At 42.3% G+C, this 21,104-nt stretch overlaps 1 protein-coding gene across 3 annotated transcripts in view; it reads left to right on the top strand.

The window, feature by feature from the left end:
* CORO6 (coronin 6) overlaps window positions 1–21,104 on the top strand; it is a 95,475-nt gene that overhangs the window by 24,785 nt on the left and 49,586 nt on the right. For all 3 annotated transcript variants that reach the window (XM_075196876.1, XM_075196877.1, XM_075196875.1), the window contains exons 2-3: window positions 6,628–6,835; window positions 16,819–16,941. In XM_075196876.1, coding sequence (XP_075052977.1) covers window positions 6,638–6,835; window positions 16,819–16,941 — 321 coding nt within the window. In that variant the 5' untranslated portion in view covers window positions 6,628–6,637. The remainder of the gene's footprint in view (window positions 1–6,627; window positions 6,836–16,818; window positions 16,942–21,104) is intronic.

The following is a 21,104-nucleotide window of genomic DNA, read 5'->3' as shown; positions in this document are numbered from 1 at the left end:
ACCAATCAGATTCTATCTGTCATTTTGTAGAAGGTACTAAATAAATGACAACTAGAATCTGATTGGTTGCTATAGGCAACATCCCCACTTTTTCAAACCCGCAGCTTAGTAAATCTAGCCCATGATCTTTTCATCTGATGCCGGCAATAACCATGTCCTGGTGACTTAAATGTAGAGAGTAGTGTAGATAGAATAGTTTGTTTGTTCGTTCTGAGACTGAAAATTTCATTTCAGAGTCAGAAAAGCTAACGAAATTTGTAAGGACATGTGGATAGCTATAACAAGGCTGTTTTTAATCAGTGTGACAAGAATGAATGAATATTGTGCTGTCAGTCTCTAAACGACTAGAGGACTACATGAAGAGCACCGACCTGAATGTAAATCGTGTCAGTGTGTACGCATGAAACGCCCGACCAGTCAGACTTCCAGTTGTTAGTAAAATCATTGTAGATAACACGGTCGGAAAATACTTCAGTGTGTATCTAGCCTCACACTACAATACAGGATCGGTCTATGGTACACAAATCATAAACTGATAGTTCAGTTATTCGCAGCTTAGTATGTCAAGCACTTCTCCATTGAGAAGCTTGGATGCACTCTTTGGCTGCAACAAAATCCTAACTATTTATATATACATGTCTTCACAAATACCATATGAAGATACTTGCTCACTAAATTTAGGCCACTAGCATTCCTATGGATGGGCTATGTTTCCAATGAGCCATTCCTGAGATCTGATCACTGTAACCCTGCATTATTATTATTATTACCATTTATTTATATAGCGCCACTAATTCTGCAGCGCTGTACAGAGAACTCACTCACATCAAATTCCCTTCTAATTCCCTCCTTCTAAATTGCCTTAGCAGGAGTGAGATCCAGTCTTATTAGGACTTAGGAGAAGAACGAAATTCATCTCAGATACAAAAGAGCACTTAGGATAATAACAGAGCTATAGGCTGCCTGGAATCCTCTATGGTTAGTTCAAAGCTTTAGAAGACTTTACCTTCTATGAAGGTACTCAAAGGATTGGCCATAACTAGTCTACCTCCTGCTGACTAGGCACCTTCTCTGGTTTTTCTTCTGAGTTATCTCCTGTGTGTAACCCCCTGTCACTGTGTGTAGTGTGGGGTGCAAAGGGTACACAGTGCACCTCCTTCTCAAGCCCTGGCTAGCTGATGGGCATGGGTGTAAATGATCAGGGGGTCCCTGCACATGCAGGTGTTTCTCTGTAGTTAGTGGGACACAGGTAATGTCACTTTGTAATGCAGTGTAAAAGTCACAATAATTTGGGCGCCAGACCATCTCTATAACAAACTGAACTTTTATTTACACTCTTCCTCCAGCACGATAATCATAATGGTTGCAGAATATATACATCTCCTTACTCTCTCCAGCACAGTTCTTAATGTTATCCAGATGTTATGTAACATAAATCATTGGTCTCTCTTACACTCCATACTCACTGCAGATACCCTTTCTGCAGGGGCACATGCATGGATGCTAATAATCAGGCAGCCTCTCCTCCATGCAGCTCTGACACACTCTGTGTACCTCTCAACTGCAGCTCACCCCTCCTCTGCGGGGATGATGTCTCCTGTGCTCTGACACGTCACTCTGTGTACTCTCAGCCTCAGGATCTGACACTACAGCTACCAGGCCTCTTGTAGCAGCCCTCACTCCAGGGCCTCTTCCATGCGAAGTGTCACCCTCTTCCTTGGGTTCTCTATAGTGGCATGGAGTTCTCCCCCTCATCCAGGGCACACATTCCTTGCCCTGCCTCAGTCACCACGCTCAGACTTCCAGGCAATGCTGGGGGAGCCTGGGAGCTTCCACCCCAGGTCCCCAGCTACAACTCTCCTCTTCTGTCTCCCTTCTCAGTTCCTATCCCCCCTTAATGACAGCCCCTCCTTCCTCTCCCTCAGTCTCCAGGCTGGGCTGGGTTATCCCCATGGTAACCTGTTTATGTAACTTTTCAGAAACTTCTATCTTACCCTCTAGGTGACCCCTCCTCTATTCACTGAGGTAAAGGTTTAACTAAAACACCACTAGGGGGGTGTTACATTCTCCCCCGATTAGCTGGGCACCCTAAACTACACCTAATGGGCTGCCTAGCTAATCTCACTCACACCTAACTCACATATGACCACACACACATGTAAACTTTTCTACATCACTATTGCATTAAACATCACAGTGTAAAGTGAATACATACATAGCAATACAATGGCAGTATCAATATAAAACACATTTCACATTGCATACCCCACAACACCCCCAATGGATGTAAACATGTGAGTCACAGGTGTCCTGTTTTCTTTCAATGTACATTTAAATATGGCTTTATGCCAAAGCAATGTAGCACCTGCCCATGCCTGCCCATGTCTCCCCCCTCCTGGGTCAAAAAGAGACAGGTGGCTCTCGTGGGCCCCTCCCAACAAATACATCTCCCCCAAGTCACATATCAGCAATATATGCAGGGGTGGCATTTGACCAGCGGGGTTGCCTTCCCCCCTTTCTCTCCAACGTGGACGATCTGCCTTTCTTTGCTCCCCCTAATCCTCCGGAAGGGCAATATACAGACGTCACATTGCACAATCTGCCTCTCTTTGCTTCCCCAAATCCTCAGGAAAGGCAATATACAGACTGCATTATAATTGCACCTCACACGTTGAACCTTTTCTTCTTTTGCTTCCCACTCAGCTGGGTTAAGTGGCACTACAAGTCTCAGCAACAAGCACACTGCTGCTCCATATACTGTCCCGGACAGAACTACTCAGCAAACAGCTTGCTTCACCTTCTCCTCATTACCCTTGGTCTCCTGGGCACCTAGAGACGGTCAGACATGGTGTCCCAAGGGTGTTACTCCGGCTGGGCACACTGCACTCAGTCCCTGTGTCCTGCAAGCACTTTCTCCATCTGTTGTGCTTGAGCCCCACGTTGGGCGCCATTATGTAACCCCCTGTCACTGTGTGTAGTGTGGGGTGCAAAGGGTACACAGTGCACCTCCTTCTCAAGCCCTGGCTAGCTGATGGGCATGGGTGTAAATGATCAGGGGGTCCCTGCACATGCAGGTGTTTCTCTGTAGTTAGTGGGACACAGGTAATGTCACTTTGTAATGCAGTGTAAAAGTCACAATAATTTGGGCGCCAGACCATCTCTATAACAAACTGAACTTTTATTTACACTCTTCCTCCAGCACGATAATCATAATGGTTGCAGAATATATACATCTCCTTACTCTCTCCAGCACAGTTCTTAATGTTATCCAGATGTTAAATAACATAATTTACATGTCTCTTGCACTCCATACTCACTGCAGATACCCTTTCTGCAGGGGCACATGCATGGATGCTAATAGGCAGGCAGCCTCTCCTCCATGCAGCTCTGACACACTCTGTGTACCTCTCAACTGCAGCTCACCCCTCCTCTGCGGGGATGATGTCTCCTGTGCTCTGACACGTCACTCTGTGTACTCTCAGCCTCAGGATCTGACACTACAGCTACCAGGCCTCTTGTAGCAGCCCTCACTCCAGGGCCTCTTCCATGCGAAGTGTCACCCTCTTCCTTGGGTTCTCTATAGTGGCATGGAGTTCTCCCCCTCATCCAGGGCACACATTCCTTGCCCTGCCTCAGTCACCACGCTCAGACTTCCAGGCAATGCTGGGGGAGCCTGGGAGCTTCCACCCCAGGTCCCCAGCTACAACTCTCCTCTTCTGTCTCCCTTCTCAGTTCCTATCCCCCCTTAATGACAGCCCCTCCTTCCTCTCCCTCAGTCTCCAGGCTGGGCTGGGTTATCCCCATGGTAACCTGTTTATGTAACTTTTCATAAACTATTAGCTTACCCTCTAGGTGACCCCTCCTGAATTCACTGAGGTAAAGGTTTAACTAAAACACCACTAGGGGGGTGTTACATGTGTTTAAAGGTGCACATAGTTGGAATTGAAGTTCAAGATGTGTTAACCCGCAGTATTGATTAAATGCAGAGGTCAGTGTCTACATAAAAGGAACACCTAGCAAAGGGAGAGACATCCACCACCTTCAATACTTTTAAGCATTAAGATGTGCTATCTGGACCTCATGAAAAAAGTAAAGGCGACCTACAGTCCAGTTACCAGCAGAATAGTGGGCTGATCAAGAGTTTACACATGAAATAGACAGACTAGGAAGCAATGCCCACCATTGCAGCTCCCAGGTTGGATTACTTGTCAAAGGAATGTGCTGCCCCATTGGTTAAAAAAAGCTGGATAGGATGATTTTCCAACTGCCCTGAAATAGAATGTGACCCACTGTGTGGCACTAATTACTGAGATGACAATTGATCATCATTGTCATTTATTTACATAGCACCAGCAAATTCCCTAGCGCTTTACAATTGGGAAGAAACACAGTAATAAAACAATACAAACAGACAGAGAGTTAAGAAGACCCTGCTTCATCTCAGGTTTCATCAATGAGACTTACAGAGCAACCAGTCTAACAGAGATTAAGGAATTACACCAGCGGTTCAGCAGTCTCCCGTGAAAGCTGAGCTGTCAAATTAACAAAAGAGTCACATGCAATTCACGCAATCAAAAATTATCAAACGTGAGTGAAGCACTGATGTTCTGTAGCCAATCACTAAGCAAGCGTAAAGCTGGTCACAAAATAGTCAATCCTGCTGCAAGACCCAGACAACAATATAACTACCCATTATTTTGTTCTGATCCTTTTTGTCATTTTGTGGGCACAACTTTGCATTGAAATAATATAAGGCACTGAGATAAAGTTCTGGGTTTCACTGCCCTTATGTAAATTTCATAATGCGCATGTGCTGATATTTAGCAGCGTAGGCGCAATAAAAACATAGGGAAGTGGACGATCTCTGAAGACCTTAGCGCTAAGTTGCCAGCAAAACCCTTCCATTCATCGCTGAGGAGGAGGTAAGGTATTTTGAAGAGAATGGCAAGGCAGGGGATGAATGGTAAATAGCAGCTGTACAAGTTAAGGTATCACATAAATTAGCAATACATGGTGATAATTAACGCTGTGTTCTGGCTACCAATGATAAATATACCACTAATTTACTGAAGGCAGTACATTGTTTCTTATAATACACACCTTTCAATGGTAAAATAAATAGAAAAGTAGTATACAAACACCTCAGACATACGATCCCACCTGTCTACTTCTGTTGAATGGTAGCCATCATGTAACTGTTCTGTATTCAGTTGGGGGGTGGCCTCTACAGTGTAGAATTGGAATGTTCTGACTTCTGATGTGTTTGTAGAAAAGCCAATGGATGTGTGTTATATGATTGCTTCTTGGGTTTGTATAGTTCACAAGTTAATTTGTCCAGTAGGAGGCAGTGATGTATATATCTGTAAAAATAATATCAATGGGGTTGGCCTTGCCAGCGAGGAATTATACTTCACGGCCCCCTCTGGTTCCCTTTGTTAGCTGTAATACAGAACGTAATTTTAGAGTCATTCTGACTTGCTCAAATTAAAAATCATGCATGGACACAGTTAAGCTGGCCACACTTCCTGGAATGGAATTGAGCCGACATCACAGCATAAATGGCCCCAAAGTAACACTGATGCCCTCTAATACTCCATTAAAAATCAGGCATGGTGGAAAATTCTGTCAAAAGATGCCAACAGTTGTCCTGTGTGTAAGGTCATCTACCAGCCACAAGAACAGGATCCAGTGTAGCTGTAAGTGATCCAACTGCTCAACTTCTGTTTCAAAAGACTGGATCTTGTACAATTTGCCCACTTACATGTGTGCCCAAATTGGACACTAGTCCTATGTTTTAGTGCTTGGGCTAAGCAGCAGGATCGACTCTTATATGGCAATTTTTACTTTGTGTTGGGCATAAAGTCTTGAGCTCGTAGAGCACTTGGGGCCTCATTCATTACCAAATGCAAGATGAACGTAATGTGTGTCTTTGTTTTTTTTAAACCCCATGTGCATCGGGTATACGCACGTTGGTATTCAGCAAGGAGCGTTTGTGAAGATACTTCTGGTGATGAATGCGGGTCTAGGTCCACTCAGCTCTAGTAGACAGGCCACTGTAGGATACGTCCAATACATATGTTGCATATCAAGTCGCAAAGGAGCGCGCAGAAAAAAACAAAAACTATTCAATTAATGTCACCTGTTAAAAATATAGTCATTAATGTCAAAACATTAAAAAAAAAAATTTTTCCCCTAAAATATTTTTATTAGGATGCAATTAATGTCTACATAAAATATTTTTTTTACAGTTGCGCCTGATTGCAAACACATATTCTAGCCTGCATACACAGCAATCATCAATAATCAGCACTTACACCGGACCTGTTGCTGGTGCAAGTGTTAAGACTGAAAAACACGTACCTTTGAGATGCCCAAAGCTAGAATCGAACTTGAAATGCTCGAGCTTGGCACAAACTTACTGTTCATTGAATGCGCGCATCCATCTATTCCCCTCTCCGCTCTACCCATGAAATCGTAGGCTCTAGTAAGTGTCCTTTGTGCTCGAAGATGAAGGTGCACATCCCCTCGTTACTTTTGTCAGTTAGTAATGTATAGATTCCATACATGTGCAGAACTTCTTTACAGCATCATAGAATATAATCTTATGTCTTACTTTTCTTCTTGCAGTATTTCCACAATGAGCCGAAGAGTGGTGCGTCAGAGCAAATTCAGGCACATTTTCGGCCAGCCGGTAAAAGCTGATCAAATGTATGAAGACATCCGGGTATCTAAGATAACTTGGGACAGCTCCTTCTGTGCTGTGAATCCTAAATTCTTGGCCATCATTGTGGAGTCTAGTGGTGGAGGGGCCTTTATAGTGTTATCATTATCTAAGGTGAGTACTCACAAAAAGCAAGGTTAATTAAAAAATGCTGTTAAACGGACAAGATCATTAAAAATCATCATCATTTATATTTAAACATAACATTTAGAATTGTGAAGCTGATAGCTTTTAAGTGGACATGTTTTTGTTGCACAAAAAGTCTAATTTCTTGCTGTTTTACTATTGGATCTGCAGCTGCTTTTTACAATACACTGCATATATATTGTGTGATTTTAAAGCAATCGGCATGTCCAAGAATAATTCGATCAACATTTATCATTTGATTCTTGGTCGATACCCGTAAATCTGGTTGGAAAATATCCGCTGTAATTCGAGAAAAGGAAGGAAAAAAGGGTGCGATTCAATGGCGCACTCATAGGGTGTCAAGTGAGAAAATACTTTTAAAAACTTAAACTTTATTCATCAATTTATTAAAAATATGATAACACATATCAGGATCCTTACTTAGTACCACCAGTGAAAATATTAAAAGCAAAATAAGTGATACAGTGAAAATGTGTAAAATTGTGTAACTTGTGAATTTAAATATGCAGTAAATACTGCAAAGCTGTATATCTCCTTTATTAATCTTAATTTTGGACATAGTAACTACACAGATAATTGTCCTGGCAGGTGCACCACATTTGCACTGTAGATCCTGGACACCTTTACTATGACAGGACAATACGGTGCCTTTATATAATAGACAATGGCTATAAACCACATTAGCAGTTGAACACCAGCCAGCCCAGAAGCATGGGCAATTCAATAGTTATTGAATGAATTGTACTAATCTTCCTCCATAACACAAGACAAGCACATGTCAGTTCCTGCTGCCTTCTTACTCCTGCCACCCACAATCCCACACTCCCTCTTTTTTTTATACTGCTTGTCCATATATGAGATTCGGCTACACTGCAAGGCTCCCACTGGGGTAGTGATTTGAACTTAGAACTTGAACTATTTATAGCAAGCTTACTAAAGACGAACTAACTGAGAAATCACTTGTGGACAGGCTAGCAGCATCTAAACCTGACAGATGCCACTCCCAAGAGAAATGGGGTCCCAGGGCTACCCAATACACCCATCCCTGAACATATACAGTGTATTCATACCAGAGAACTTCTTTCTAATGCTGTTTGGTGTGTGCACTTGTCATCCAAGTCCCTTAGCAGCAGGAGAAAAGCGACTCATCGGTCTCTGTGTGGAATACTTGGCATTGCGGAACCCCTGTTACGATTCAGTTGTGTGCACGCTATTAATACTGTATCCTATTTCTTGTTCCAGTTCTCTGCAGGGAAGTCTGTGAGTTATTACCTCATTCTGTATTCTGTACCACTGTGCTGATCTGACACTGCTTGTTGCATAAAGGAAGTAGCTTAACTTTATTATTTGAGACATAATTTAACTTTTCATTAAGACCAGTGCCACTGTGTCTGCCCTGTAGCAACCAGAAAATGTGTGCCCATGCCTTGCTTTCTCCGGCTTCAATGTCAAGCACAATTACCCAGACGCTTGGCTTACTGCAAAATCTTTCATTGCATTACAAATCAACAGTACATCTGTAGACATCCCGTCCGGGCTTCATAAGGCTGCTGTAGCTAAAAGCATGATAACATCTTATTGTCCATTCTGCATTTGATTTCATCTCACAACCTGGAAACAGAAAATAATAACCATTCTGGTACTTATTATGTCTCATATTAGGATCATTTATTTTTCATGGTTCCTTCAGAAATCTCCAAGAGACAAGAGGCAAATCTGGTATATAATAACACAATGCTTTACAGGATAGAGATTCTGCCCGTATTTCTGCACTAGAAGTCATTTCTATATAGATAAATGATAACATTAAGTTGCTGAGTAATGCCCCTGCAGTTAGTGGGAAGTAGCTGTGGATTAAGAAAGGCTTAGGGGTATATTTACTAAACTGCGGGTTTGAAAAAGTGGAGATGTTGCCTATAGCAACCAATCAGATTCTAGCTGTCATTTTGTAGAATCCAGTAAATAAATGACAGCTAGAATCTGATTGGTTGCTATAGGCAACATCTCCACTTTTTTAAACCCGCAGTTTAGTAAATCTAGCCCTTAGACTGTGCCCCCTTTCCTACTGCAGTGGTGGTGAAAATAAAGGACATAAAAATGAAATAAATATTTCATACGAGAGGCACAGAGAGCCAGGACATGCCTGGTTTGCTGGGTGATTATCCAGACTGCAGCTGACATCTTTGCTGGAGAGGGGAGATGGGGGGAGAAGATGAGGACAGAAGGGGTTCATTTAAAAGTGCCATAGTTATGGCTGTCAGCTGCATGTACACACACTGGGTCATTCACAAACTGACTGTAGAGTACAAGGGGCCCCTATATGCCTTTGTGAAGTAACAGAAATGTATTGCAAACTGCATCCTTATATTTACAGAACTGTGCATGGAGTTGCATGGAAACAGCAATCAATTTTGCATGTGATGGGACCTGGGGGGCATTTGTTAACTCTGTGGGATAGGTGTAATGATGCTCTGAAGCATGCATGAAGTCTGCAAAAAAACAGATAATTGTTGAGCGTGATATTTAAATAATCAGAAAGATTAGACATGTTTTCTGATTGTTCCAGACTGATGAACCATGCTGCAGACCTGTAACTTACATTACCTCAGAGGACGCAGAAGTTACTGCTTTTCTAATCATTCCAACAAACCCACTTTGTCCCTCTAGGAGCAAACTAGGCACAATGCACATATATATATATATATATATATATATATATATATATATATATATATACAGGTATTAAAAAAATATAACATTCGTCATTTGAAATTAAGCCCGCCTGCTCTCCCCGTAGTCTTAATAGTTGTATGAAACATAAGTTAGGTTTTTAAAAAATAGTACATATGGAGAACATGAAGGGGAAAGGTCATACTAGGCCATGCTTAACAGTTACGTTTACACTCATGCAAGACATGTAGCTTTAATATCCACCTTCAAAACCACAATGATTTTGTATATAAGCTGTGCAGATGAGCTTGCTGAAATGCACCTGCGTATGTATGAAACCATAAAAACATGCAGAAATCCCCATTTAAAGCTGGTGAAACATGAACTGATCCTGCCACTTGGCGGGAGTGGTGGGCAGTAGAACCATTATCCAATTTGGCTACACAGGTAATCAATTAGGGACGGTACATGCAGTCATAAGATGACCATGCACCCAGGCCAATAGGGGGGATCTGTGGCCATCTTCTGGCCGCATGTACCAACCTGTCCGATAAACATCTGACCGATTTGCTGTCATTTGTTTGCCACACACATTGTAATACCTCGATAGTTGCCTGATATCTGCTGCGATATTGCAGTGTACACAATCGCTCTCTCCCCTAGTTGTGTAACCCTGATGAGCAGGGCCCTTCTCCTGTCTTCTTCCTACCACGTCAACCAGTGCAACTTTGTACTTTACCTTCTGCATGTCCTTTACGACAGTTATTGTATACTTTGCCTATTATGTCTTATGTACTGTATTGTGCTTCCTGAATGTACAGTACTTTGCCTATTGGTCCACTACATCTTCGTAATGTGCTCTATTCCCCCACTGTACGGCGCTGCAGATTTCTGTAGCGCCTTATAAATAAATGATAATAATAAATTACCCAAACTGTCTTCCCAGAAAATAGTGGTTTTTTTTTCCATTTAGACAAACAACTAGATATTCAAATGTAGTTCCCTGTACAAAATACAATTAGAGAAAGAAAAATGTTGTGGTTAGTTTTTAAGGTTAGAGTGCTTTTAAGGAGACACTCAGAAAAACAGCCAACACAAAGGGAATATTAATACAGATTTGAACATTTGGAGTTTAACATTGTGATGTCCACTCTAATTATGTTGTACATTTTTATGCAGAAGAGTGTGTGGCCAGGCCCAATAACATAACTCGCTGCTGTAGCCTTCCAAGACCCCCACTCTGCTCTTATAAGTGGGGGTCTCTGAGCATCTGCGATGCATGGTACAGGAGTATGTGCCGCAGAGAAGAGGATTCCATTCCACTCTGATTATCAATGCAGGGAGGTGGCCACGGAGGGGAGGGGGGGGGGATTTTATTTGGTGCTCAGAGGGGGACCCCATCACATCTGGATCTGTAGCGGCTGCACCCACGGTCGCTCTGTCACTCTTATTAATAGAAGTAGTAGTAGTATTCCACTTTCAAGTGACTTTATTTGAATGGCTTGCACATACCTTCCTGCAGCTTTTACTAAGGGTATTGTTTTATCTTTCTGCTTTTCTTTTCCTGCTTTCCAGACATATAATTATATAATAAGGCAGAATTGTTTGTTTTCCTTGTCCTGAGAATCGGGATACAGTACAGCTCTGCTGTCCTTCTGCAATGGACACAAATTAAATTCTGAAAGCAACATTATGTCGCATCCCAGGACAATATAAGTAAACAACTCTGCTGACATACAGGCATAGCTTATTGTAAAAACAAAGAGAGAAAGATAGAATGTTAAAGGCATGTATTTTGATAAGGTTGCAGGAGGACATGTAGAATAGATTCAAGTCATGTGAAGCCCCATCTTCCAGGCTAGTCTGGTAAAATAGAATTCATTTCAGTTCTGCACTGCTACACAAAAATTGTCAATATGATATTATTATATTTATTCAGAGCCCTTTTAAGGAGTTTTGGCAATAACCCATCTCCTGCAGTGACACCAGGGACACAGAAAGTCTTGTCATATGTACTAACATCTATAAACAGTTCAGTTCAGTAGATCTGTGTCCCTAGGGTTAAGGATTTAACATGGAACAAGGTGTTGTGATGTAAATGGAATCTGAGTTTGAAATAGCAAGTCAGAATGACTACAGCTCCTCCTTCTGCACACTGATCTTTATTTGGCTGGAGAATGTATTATCATTAGCTCCTCAGGTCACTGGTAATGTCCTTGACCCATTTTATACCACATTCCACCTCTAGGGAAGGAATGGAGAGCTTCTCTGTGCAGACTGTGGGATGGAGGCAGTTCTCTGCTGATCCTGTACTTCTAATAAGAGTGACCTCATGCAGCAAACAATAGAAATGTCTCAGGAAGTACTAAAAAGGCTATTAGAGTGTTCAGTTTTTCCAGAGTGTCAGACTGGAGGTTGTTTTGCTCAGTTTACTGCTCATACTGGGGCACCGCCCTCCCAGCCCCCGGCACGTCCTGGAATATATTCTGCGCCCAGTGACACTTCTGTCTTCCTCTTTCCTCTTCAGTTCTGTTATTCGTTTGAACCTTTTTGCCCTGTCGTTGTTGTTCTTCTTCTACTGCAGCTAGGAGACTCCCTTGTTCTCTTTTACCAATCTGCACATGTGCTTTTATAACAAATATACACTGCAATCATAATGTATTGTATATATATTGATGGACTTGTCAGCTAGACTTGTCAGATGAAGATTTTAATGACCACAACTAATTACTTATGATATGACGGCTTATTTGTCATCCTAGTTTTTTCCTTGTTTATATGCTCTAATATTTATGGTTACTGAGCAAATACCGGTCCTCATTTACACTTTGGTGCAGCCCTAAAGCCTTGGTTTTGCACTAGTGTGTCCCCATACTTGCCAAATTCTAGGGGATTGTCCTGCCATCCCGACAGTCAGGGCACATTAGTGTCAGGTTTCTGTTTTTAATTTTTATTAAGGGAGCACAGGTGAGCTGGGTGTGATCAATGTGATGCGGCCACACTCCTATTTTGTCATGACCACACACACACACCCTCTTTTAGTGTACCGACTCCAAAGATCCAGATGTTGGGAGGTATGTGGTACCTGTATGCTCCACCCAGCACACATCATCATCATCATCATCATCATCATCTTCATCATCTATTTATTAATTCCACAGCGCTGTACAGAGAACTCACTCACATCAGTCCTTGTCCCATTGGAGCTTACAGTCTAAATTCCCTAACACACACACACACACACACACAGAGACTTGGGTCAATTTGATAGCAGCCAATTAACCTACTAATATGTTTTTGGAGTGTGGGAGGAAACCGAAGCACCCGGAGGAAACCCACGAAAACATGGGGAGAACATAAATCTCCACACAGATAAGGCCATGGTCGGGAATTGAACTCATGACCCCAGTGCTGTGAGGCAGAAGTGATAACCATTAAGCCCCCCTGCTGCCCTAAACTTCAATGCCCTTGCAACACTATTTGACCACTCCCTTATTTCATTTACATGTTTGCATTTTTGTCCTAAAGTACTACCCCGAGCCTTATATCCTGTATATGTGTTATGTCATAATAGTAAGTGGCCATTGGGAAATTCTTTTATGCATCACATTTGTTCATTGTAATTGTATTATTAAAGTGTTATATGTACATCTATAAATGCACTTTGCCATATAAAGTGCACCTACTTCGTTTAAAAGTTGTCCCATTGACACCCAATGTCCTCCATCTCTACAAAACACATTACTGCAGCTAACCCGCTTATAGAAAGGACTAGCATGATCCACCCATCTTCTCACATCAACAGGAGCAACATTTTGCATGACTACAATCATCATCATCTTGACGCGCTGATCCATGCACTTTCCCAAGCAAGCAGAGCAATTGCAAAAAATAGGCGCAATTACAGAATAAAATATGGGAAGAAACAGTATTTGTGTGGCATGCCCACATCTTCCTTATTTATGTCCCTTACATTAGCATTAACCTGGTTATGTGAGTGTCATTAGCAGTGGGCAGCTGCAGTGCAGTAATATCCATCATTTTGGGTTTGAGAGCAAACTATTATGAGTACACAGACGTATGTAGGCGGATACAGGGGCTGATGCTGACCTTACATCAAGAATACGAAGATGTAAAATACCTTCACAAAACCCCTCACTACTATGCAATTGGACATTTGTTTTGGTAGTGAAATCTGCATTCGCTGCTAGGTTGGAATACAATAAAAATAACCTCTTACATACAGCAGGTATAACTTTCTTTCACATGTTCGAATAAAAAAACAATCTTGTCCATATACACTAATAAAATCATATAATATATGCACCATCAAAGTACTTTATCAGCTTCAGAGGTAAATCCGCAATCAGCCAATCAGAAGCAGCTAGTAAGTGATGGCGACTATTGCAGTGTGTCACAAAGGCTCCAGAAACAACTGGAACAATGTGCAAACATTGTTAATCAACTTCTAGATCGGGGGTAAATGTATAAAAGTGCGATTTTGCAACTCCAGCGATTTTCTCGGGAGAGTTGAAACTCGCCGATGTATGAAGCTGAGTTTTCATACAAAATCGCCAGAGTTCTGCTTCTGTCAAAATCGCTACTTGCAAAATCGCCAGAGATCAAACTCACCACTGTTTGCCACTGCAGCTATACAAGTCTCCAATGTATGAAGCTGCGAGTTAGCAAACTCAGAAGAGTTTGCTTGTAAACACGCCAGATACAACACGCTGCTTGATAGCAGCGTGTTGTATTAACACATCACTGTTACACTGCCCTGGCAGTGTTAAAAAGTTAAAGAATAGATAAACGTTTAAAAAAAAAAAAAGCGTGAGGTCCCCCCACTATTCCAGCTTAACCCTAGTGCTGTAAATAGAGCTTACGCAAGTAGCGTAGCTCATTGCGCATGCGCTACGCTACTTGCGTAAGCTCTATTTACAGTATTAGGTGATTCCCCCACTAGCGTGGGAAAATCACATTATACTGTAGTTTTAGCTTACGCAAACAACGTAAGCTCATTGCGATACGGACCTCCTACTAGGTAGGAGGTGTTTGCGGCATCTCAAGACTTTTTTTATTTTTCTGCAAGCAAGCACACAGATTCGGGATCTTACAAATATGGGCCCCTTCTGGGCGAAGTGTTCCTGCTTTTCAACAATCGTTTTTGGAAGTACAAAATGGCTGGGACTGGGGCAAGCCGGCAAGATGGAGGTATAAATATTAAGGGACTGGGGCAAGCCAGGACGTTGGTAAGAAGAAAGAAGACATCATTGGTGAGTATTTGTTTTTTTTTTATTTTTATTAAATAGATGTGGTAAAAAAGAGGGTGCTTAGTGTATTTATTGTGGGGTTTTTATTTTTAATAAATATATGTGGTGTTTAAGAGGGTGTTGTTATTTATTTAACTTTTTTCTTTGTGGAACTACAGGTCCCAGCAAGCCAGGGATGTCAGGGCATGTTGGCACTTGTGGTTCTCCAAGTGCCAACATGCCCTGGCTGCCGTGGGTATGCTGGTACTTGTTGTTATACAAGCAACAGCATGGCCACAGTTTTTAGGGCAACCTCGCTGGCTGGGATTTGTAGTTCCACAAAAAAAATTGGTGTCAGTTTGTTTTTTTAACATTTTCTCGCCGTATTACCCTACTACCACAGCCCAGGGGTAGTAGGAAGAGCCCTAGTGCTATCAGCACTGGGCTGGTTCTTTCTAGGGGGGGGGGGGCCCGCTCGTTTTTTTCGGCGGACCCCACTCCCTAGGGAATCCAGCCCAGCGCTGAACAGTCTAGGGTTGGTTAGTCATTATGGCAGGGGGACCCCTGCCGCGTGTCCCCCTGCTACAGTGCCGCCAACCCTGGCTGGTTTGCCTAGTGCTGGTAAAGTGAAAATCGGGGGGACCCCACGCAAAATTTTTCCCCAATTTTCACGGGACCAGCACTAGTCAGGCAGCACTAGGGTTAAGCATAAATAGTGGGGGGACCCCACGCTTTTTTTTTGTTTCAACTTTTATCTGTTCTTTAACATTTTAACAGCTGCCGGAGCTGCGGCAGCTGTATGACAAGGCCAGTGTAACAGTGATGTGTTGACAACTCACTGTTACAACACAGGAGAGTTTGCCAAACACAGGAGAGTTAGCTAAACTCGTGAGTGTTTACATCGCTCAAAATCGCCAGAGATGACCAGCGATTTTGAACATGAGTCTCAAAATCGCAGCTTGATACATTTCCATTTTTTTTTTAAAACTCGCGGGTAAACAGCGATTTTCCGCGATTTAAACACGCTGGCAAACTCGCACTTTGATACATTTACCCCCAGGTGTGAAAAAACTAAAACCTTTGTGCATAAATGGAGCCTCGTACAATCATCATCATCATCATGATCAGCTATTTATATAGCGCTACTAAATTCGCAGTGCTGTACAGAGAACTCACTCACATCTTGTCCCTCTGGAGCTTACATTCTAAATTCCCTAACATATACTCACACACAGACAGACAGAGAGAGACTAGTATCAATTTGATAGCAGCCAATTAACCTACTAGTATGTTTTTGGAATGTGGGAGGAAACCGGAGCACCCGGAGGTAACCCACGCAAACACGGTGAGAACATACAAACTAGACACAGATAAGGCCATGGTCGGGAATCAAACCAATAACCCCAGTACAACAAGCACGTGCCAGAGGCCCTGGCATACTTGCCAACTTTATTTTTCTCCCCTCAGAAAGCTCCCGAAAGGGAGGTGAATTGCCAGTGAAGTTAGAGGTAGGACAGCACGAATAGCGCCATTTTGGCCCGACAGCGAAATAACACGAATGCATTACGTTACTGCGGGGGCAGTGGCGAAATTATGTGATTTACCGTGAATCTCGTCAGCACGGCCTCCGTCCCGCCCACTACACTTTGAAGTGGGCAGGATGCTGGAGAATGGCCTGTTTGTCTGGGAGACCTAACTGGAATTCAGTGGGCAAGCATGGGTCCAAACTACATGTGAGTGCTGGGACCCTACTAAACGGAGTGGATGGAGGGTCCAAGAGGAGTGACTCTCATTAAAGTGATAATTTTGGGAAGAAAAGAGATTTAGTAAAGGTCATAAATTCCAGAACAAATATCTTTCACAAAGTACCATTGAATCAGAAATATTAATAGCTTTCTGTTAATGGTAACACATTCTGTTAATGGTAACACATAGCTACTGTAATGGTGTGTACTCTGGTGTGTAATGGTGTTGTCCTACTGTGTAATGGTGTTGTTCTACTGTGTAAATAACATTGTATTTTTGGTTCAGACAGGACGCGTGGATAAGAATCACCCCACAGTCAGTGGTCATACAGCTCCTGTATTGGACATAGATTGGTGTCCTCACAACGACAATGTCATTGCCAGCGCTTCAGATGATACTACAGTCATGGTAAGTGCAAAATCTCAGGATCATTCCACGTTTGTTGACTGCTCAAGAGCTATGCTATTCAGATGTATGTATATATTGCCAGTATTTTGGACTGGTGTTGGGGATATATGTTTACTTGTGGAGACTTTTCTCTACCCTGCTATAGTCCACCTGGTCCCTTTCAGTGAAGGGGGTTGAGGTGGAAGTGTAGATGTGAGGCCCAGTATAACAGACGTTCTGAACAACAATGTGAAAACTGTTTCCTCCATGGAAGTTGGCGGAGTCAAGTGGCGCTTATATAATTAACAGGTACCAGCAAGTCATGTGATAGCAGTTATAATATTGGGCAATGTGTCGACTACTGTAAATTATAAGGACATTAGAAGTCACTAAGGAGCTCAGTACCATATAAAGCCCACAGCTGAGGTTAATTTTAATATACGTAATAATGTACAGGATGTCTTATTGCATTATAAAACACAGCTTTTCATAATGAACACTGAAGTTATGACTTGTGTATTATAATGATATAACCTAAAGAAGAAAATGAGCTGAACTATTAACATTACTCATATATTATACAATACAAAAAAGTAATCTGTCCTTCTCTGGTGTGAACAGTGTTTATGTTTGTATACACACACATCTGTGTATATTCCTGTTTATTGGGAGCCTTGGCTGACTGATTTCTATTGCCATGTTCATTACATAACTGTAACTTGAATATGTTTTGGAAAATTGTGTCAGTGTCCAAATTTATATGGCTCTAACTGTATATCCCTGTGTACTAATGTAAGTTATTTTATAAGCTGGTGTATATCCCTTTGTCAGGGCCAAATGCAGGATTTCTATAGGAGTGTTTCCAAATGCTTAATTTTTGAAAAAAGCAAAAACGTGCGACAGGCCTGTGGTAGACATTTCTTCTCCTACACACCCTTCACTCCATTGGCCTTTGTGAAACAGTTCTTTCCTGGTTCACTTCCTATCTATCGAACAGCTCCTTTAGTATTTCTATTTCTGACACATCCTCCCATCCACTCCCACAATCTGTTGGGGTCCCACAAGGCTCTGTTCTTGCCCCTTTAATTTTTCATTGTACACCTCTTCTCTTGAGGCACTAATTTGCACATGCAGCCTCCAATGCAGTGGCGGAACTACTGGCGGTCCGGCCAGTGCAAGGTACCGGGGCCCATGAAGGCAAGGGCGGCCGCTGCCGCAGGCCAAACTGCCAGCATTGGACAGTGTTTCTCTGGATTAAGAAGAGCCCCCCCCCCCTGCTGGCCGGATCACCTATTAGTTGGTCAGGTGATCCGGCCACAGCCATTCCTCAGGGCCGCCGTCCGCCGGATTAAGAAATTTTATCACTTACCAAATAAACATTGTCCAATGTGATTATTGTGGTTCCAAAGAACAAAATATTTAATTGCAAAATATAGCAGGATTTACAGCAAGCCATTATTACGCATAAAAGATATTACAATAATGCAGGAAAATATAAAAACACTGAATACATTCCTCTCCTCTAACACTTCATCCGGGCCCAGAATAAGGTAGTCATGTCTGCTGTGTAGTCAGGCTATAAAGGGCTAGCTGGGGAAAGCAGCTTTATAATATCCAGTTTCAGTATAGAAAAAAACTACTGATGATGTCACTATGTACACAAGCATCACGTCTAGGGTCTTCATTGCTCAGTGTTTAATGGTATTCCAGTTGTCTGCTGGTCATAGGTTAATACAAAGGATTCCTCTGATAAAGTATGGTTGGTAGAATTTGGTTTAGGTCAGTTTTCCAAACACAATGTCATTTTCATCATTAATCTTTTAACCTCCATAACTATTGATCGCAGAAAGCGATCGCAAAGCCGAAAGTAGCGGATTTGAGATGGTAATGTGCAGATCAAAACATGATACATTTCCTATATCCTGAGCCTCAGATACTTGTAATATCTTATCATTTACATATAAACAATCTCTAATACATTTTACTAATAAATAAATGTGTATTGGAACCTAATTAAATGTGTAATATTTAAGTGCGAATGTGTCACAACTTGTGCTGAAATACCTGCTAACGTTGAAACAACTCAGTGGAAGGTTTAGAGTCTAACATGCCCCATGGTTTTCACCAGGAACCCCCGCAAGAAAGTATGGGCTTAGCTGCAGGAGACACGCAGGTCGCAGTCCTTCACTGAATCGAATAGCGAGGTACAGAATGAGAGTATTCGGGTAAGCCGGTTCAGGTAACGTGCTGGCAGCGAGGTACACAGGGAAAATACAAAGGAGAGGTCAAACAGGCCGGGTCGGTAACTTTCAGGAAACGAGATACACAAGGGAAATCCAAATAGAATAGTCAAGCAAGCCGGGTCAAACAGGACACTAGATATCAGAAGGGTAGTCAGACAAGCCAAATTTATACTGGAACGCTGGAGCAAGGAAAGGACCTAATACTCTGGCACAGGCATGGAGCCAGAAGCTGCCTTAAATAGTATTGACCACCAATGGAAGAGAGGCGTCTGCGCTGTAATCGGCCTGAAGTATTGCATCTAGTTGCCTGGCAACCAGGGCAAGCAGAGACAGGCAGCCGTCCCGAAGGAGCAGCGGGGCGGTGCCTAACAGAATGTAAATGTGTGTGTTATTAATTTGTGCGATTGCGTCATAACACATTGCGTATTAATCGCAATCGCACGTAAAACAATATTAATCAATTTGGTTTGCTCTATCCAATAATTTGACTTCTACAGGCCACCCTTTAATAGTGCACAAAACTATCAACTTAAAATTTTTATTGCAGGATCTCAATAGTTTCTTTCATTTACCTGTGATGTATGTCCCCCTTATGCATGACCACACTGTCTAGTTAACCTTTTTTATGCCCTTCACCCACATATGTAATACATTATCTGGAAGGATACAAGGTACAATAAAATATGTAACATCAAAATAGAATATTCTACTAAAGTTCTTCATGCCTAGCATGTTCATCTGTCGAAGCATGTCTTATAGCTTAGATGACATTCAAATAATATATTTTCACCAATAACATCATCCTATGTCTGTTAACAATCTCATTTATGATCTCCTTCAAGCATTGTAGTTAAATACACTCTAATAATATTAACAGGTTTTTCATCAACATTTGTGGGGCGGGCTATTGTCTGTTTATTTTGCCCAGTCTCCCAATACGCAAGTTTCTGTGTACGTGAATCGGTGAGCGGCCTGCCACATATTGGGAGACTTCAAACCTAGGGACCTACCTGTATTACCTTTCCCCTACTGTCCTCCCACCCCATAATTTGGGTACCTCAGAAATATTTAGTCCTACTTAATATAATCTCTAAGGCACGTTAGAGCACACCCAGCACTCCATTTGGTGTAAAACCTTACCCACCCAAGAATGATAGTCGTTCTCATAGATGCCCTCTCAAGTCCGAATTATTACTGGACTGGCATCACTGGATCCACCTCTCTTAAACTATGGGGTTACAGTACTTACAGACACAATACTCCTCAGACAATAGCCCCTCTAACTGTCTCCGAGCTCCAAGGTTAGCAGATTTTTTTCTTTTACCCCTGAATTGAATAGCGTAATTGGCTGCACCGATTGTGCTTACAACTTCTCCTTCATCCCCACCTCCTCAATATCAGTATCTGAACCAGCCTCTGTCCCCATTTTTATCATTGAAAGAATTTACTGTCCTGAAAAGAGAATGAAATGAGAGAAACACTGGACAAGGAAAAACAGGAAAAACAGCTGCTCCATCCCGGATAACAGTCTTTGCAAAGTCTTTGGCTCAGGTGTTGTTACCTGCGATCTTGGGTCTCCCGGTACAGATTCACGAGTGTCGTTCTCGGCTGTAATTTGAACCTCCTCTGGGGGTTGACTCCTCTGCAGTGGATGGAATGGGTACAAGTGTCTCTCTGCTACTGCTAGGGATGTGATGCTGGTCATCAACACTTGGTACCTGTCTGTCAAACAACTTGAGCGTAGGAAATTACAGCCCATAACATACTCTCCCAGTCCAACTTCATAACAGTTAGTATAACATATCAGGAGACAGTGTTTTGAACGTCTTTTGTTGCTGTCTCACTATTTGCTTTCCCTTACAAGATCTTGGACAGTCTCTCTGTCAGGCGCCGCTCCCGCACCATGCCAGGTGTCGGGAACGGACGCCTGTCCTTTCCGAT

The sequence above is a fragment of the Mixophyes fleayi genome, chromosome 2 (assembly GCF_038048845.1).
Source record: "Mixophyes fleayi isolate aMixFle1 chromosome 2, aMixFle1.hap1, whole genome shotgun sequence".
Taxonomy (NCBI): Eukaryota; Metazoa; Chordata; class Amphibia; order Anura; family Limnodynastidae; genus Mixophyes; species Mixophyes fleayi.
The sequence above is the reverse complement of the archived record's forward strand: the minus strand, read 5'-3'. Positions and strand labels throughout refer to the sequence as shown.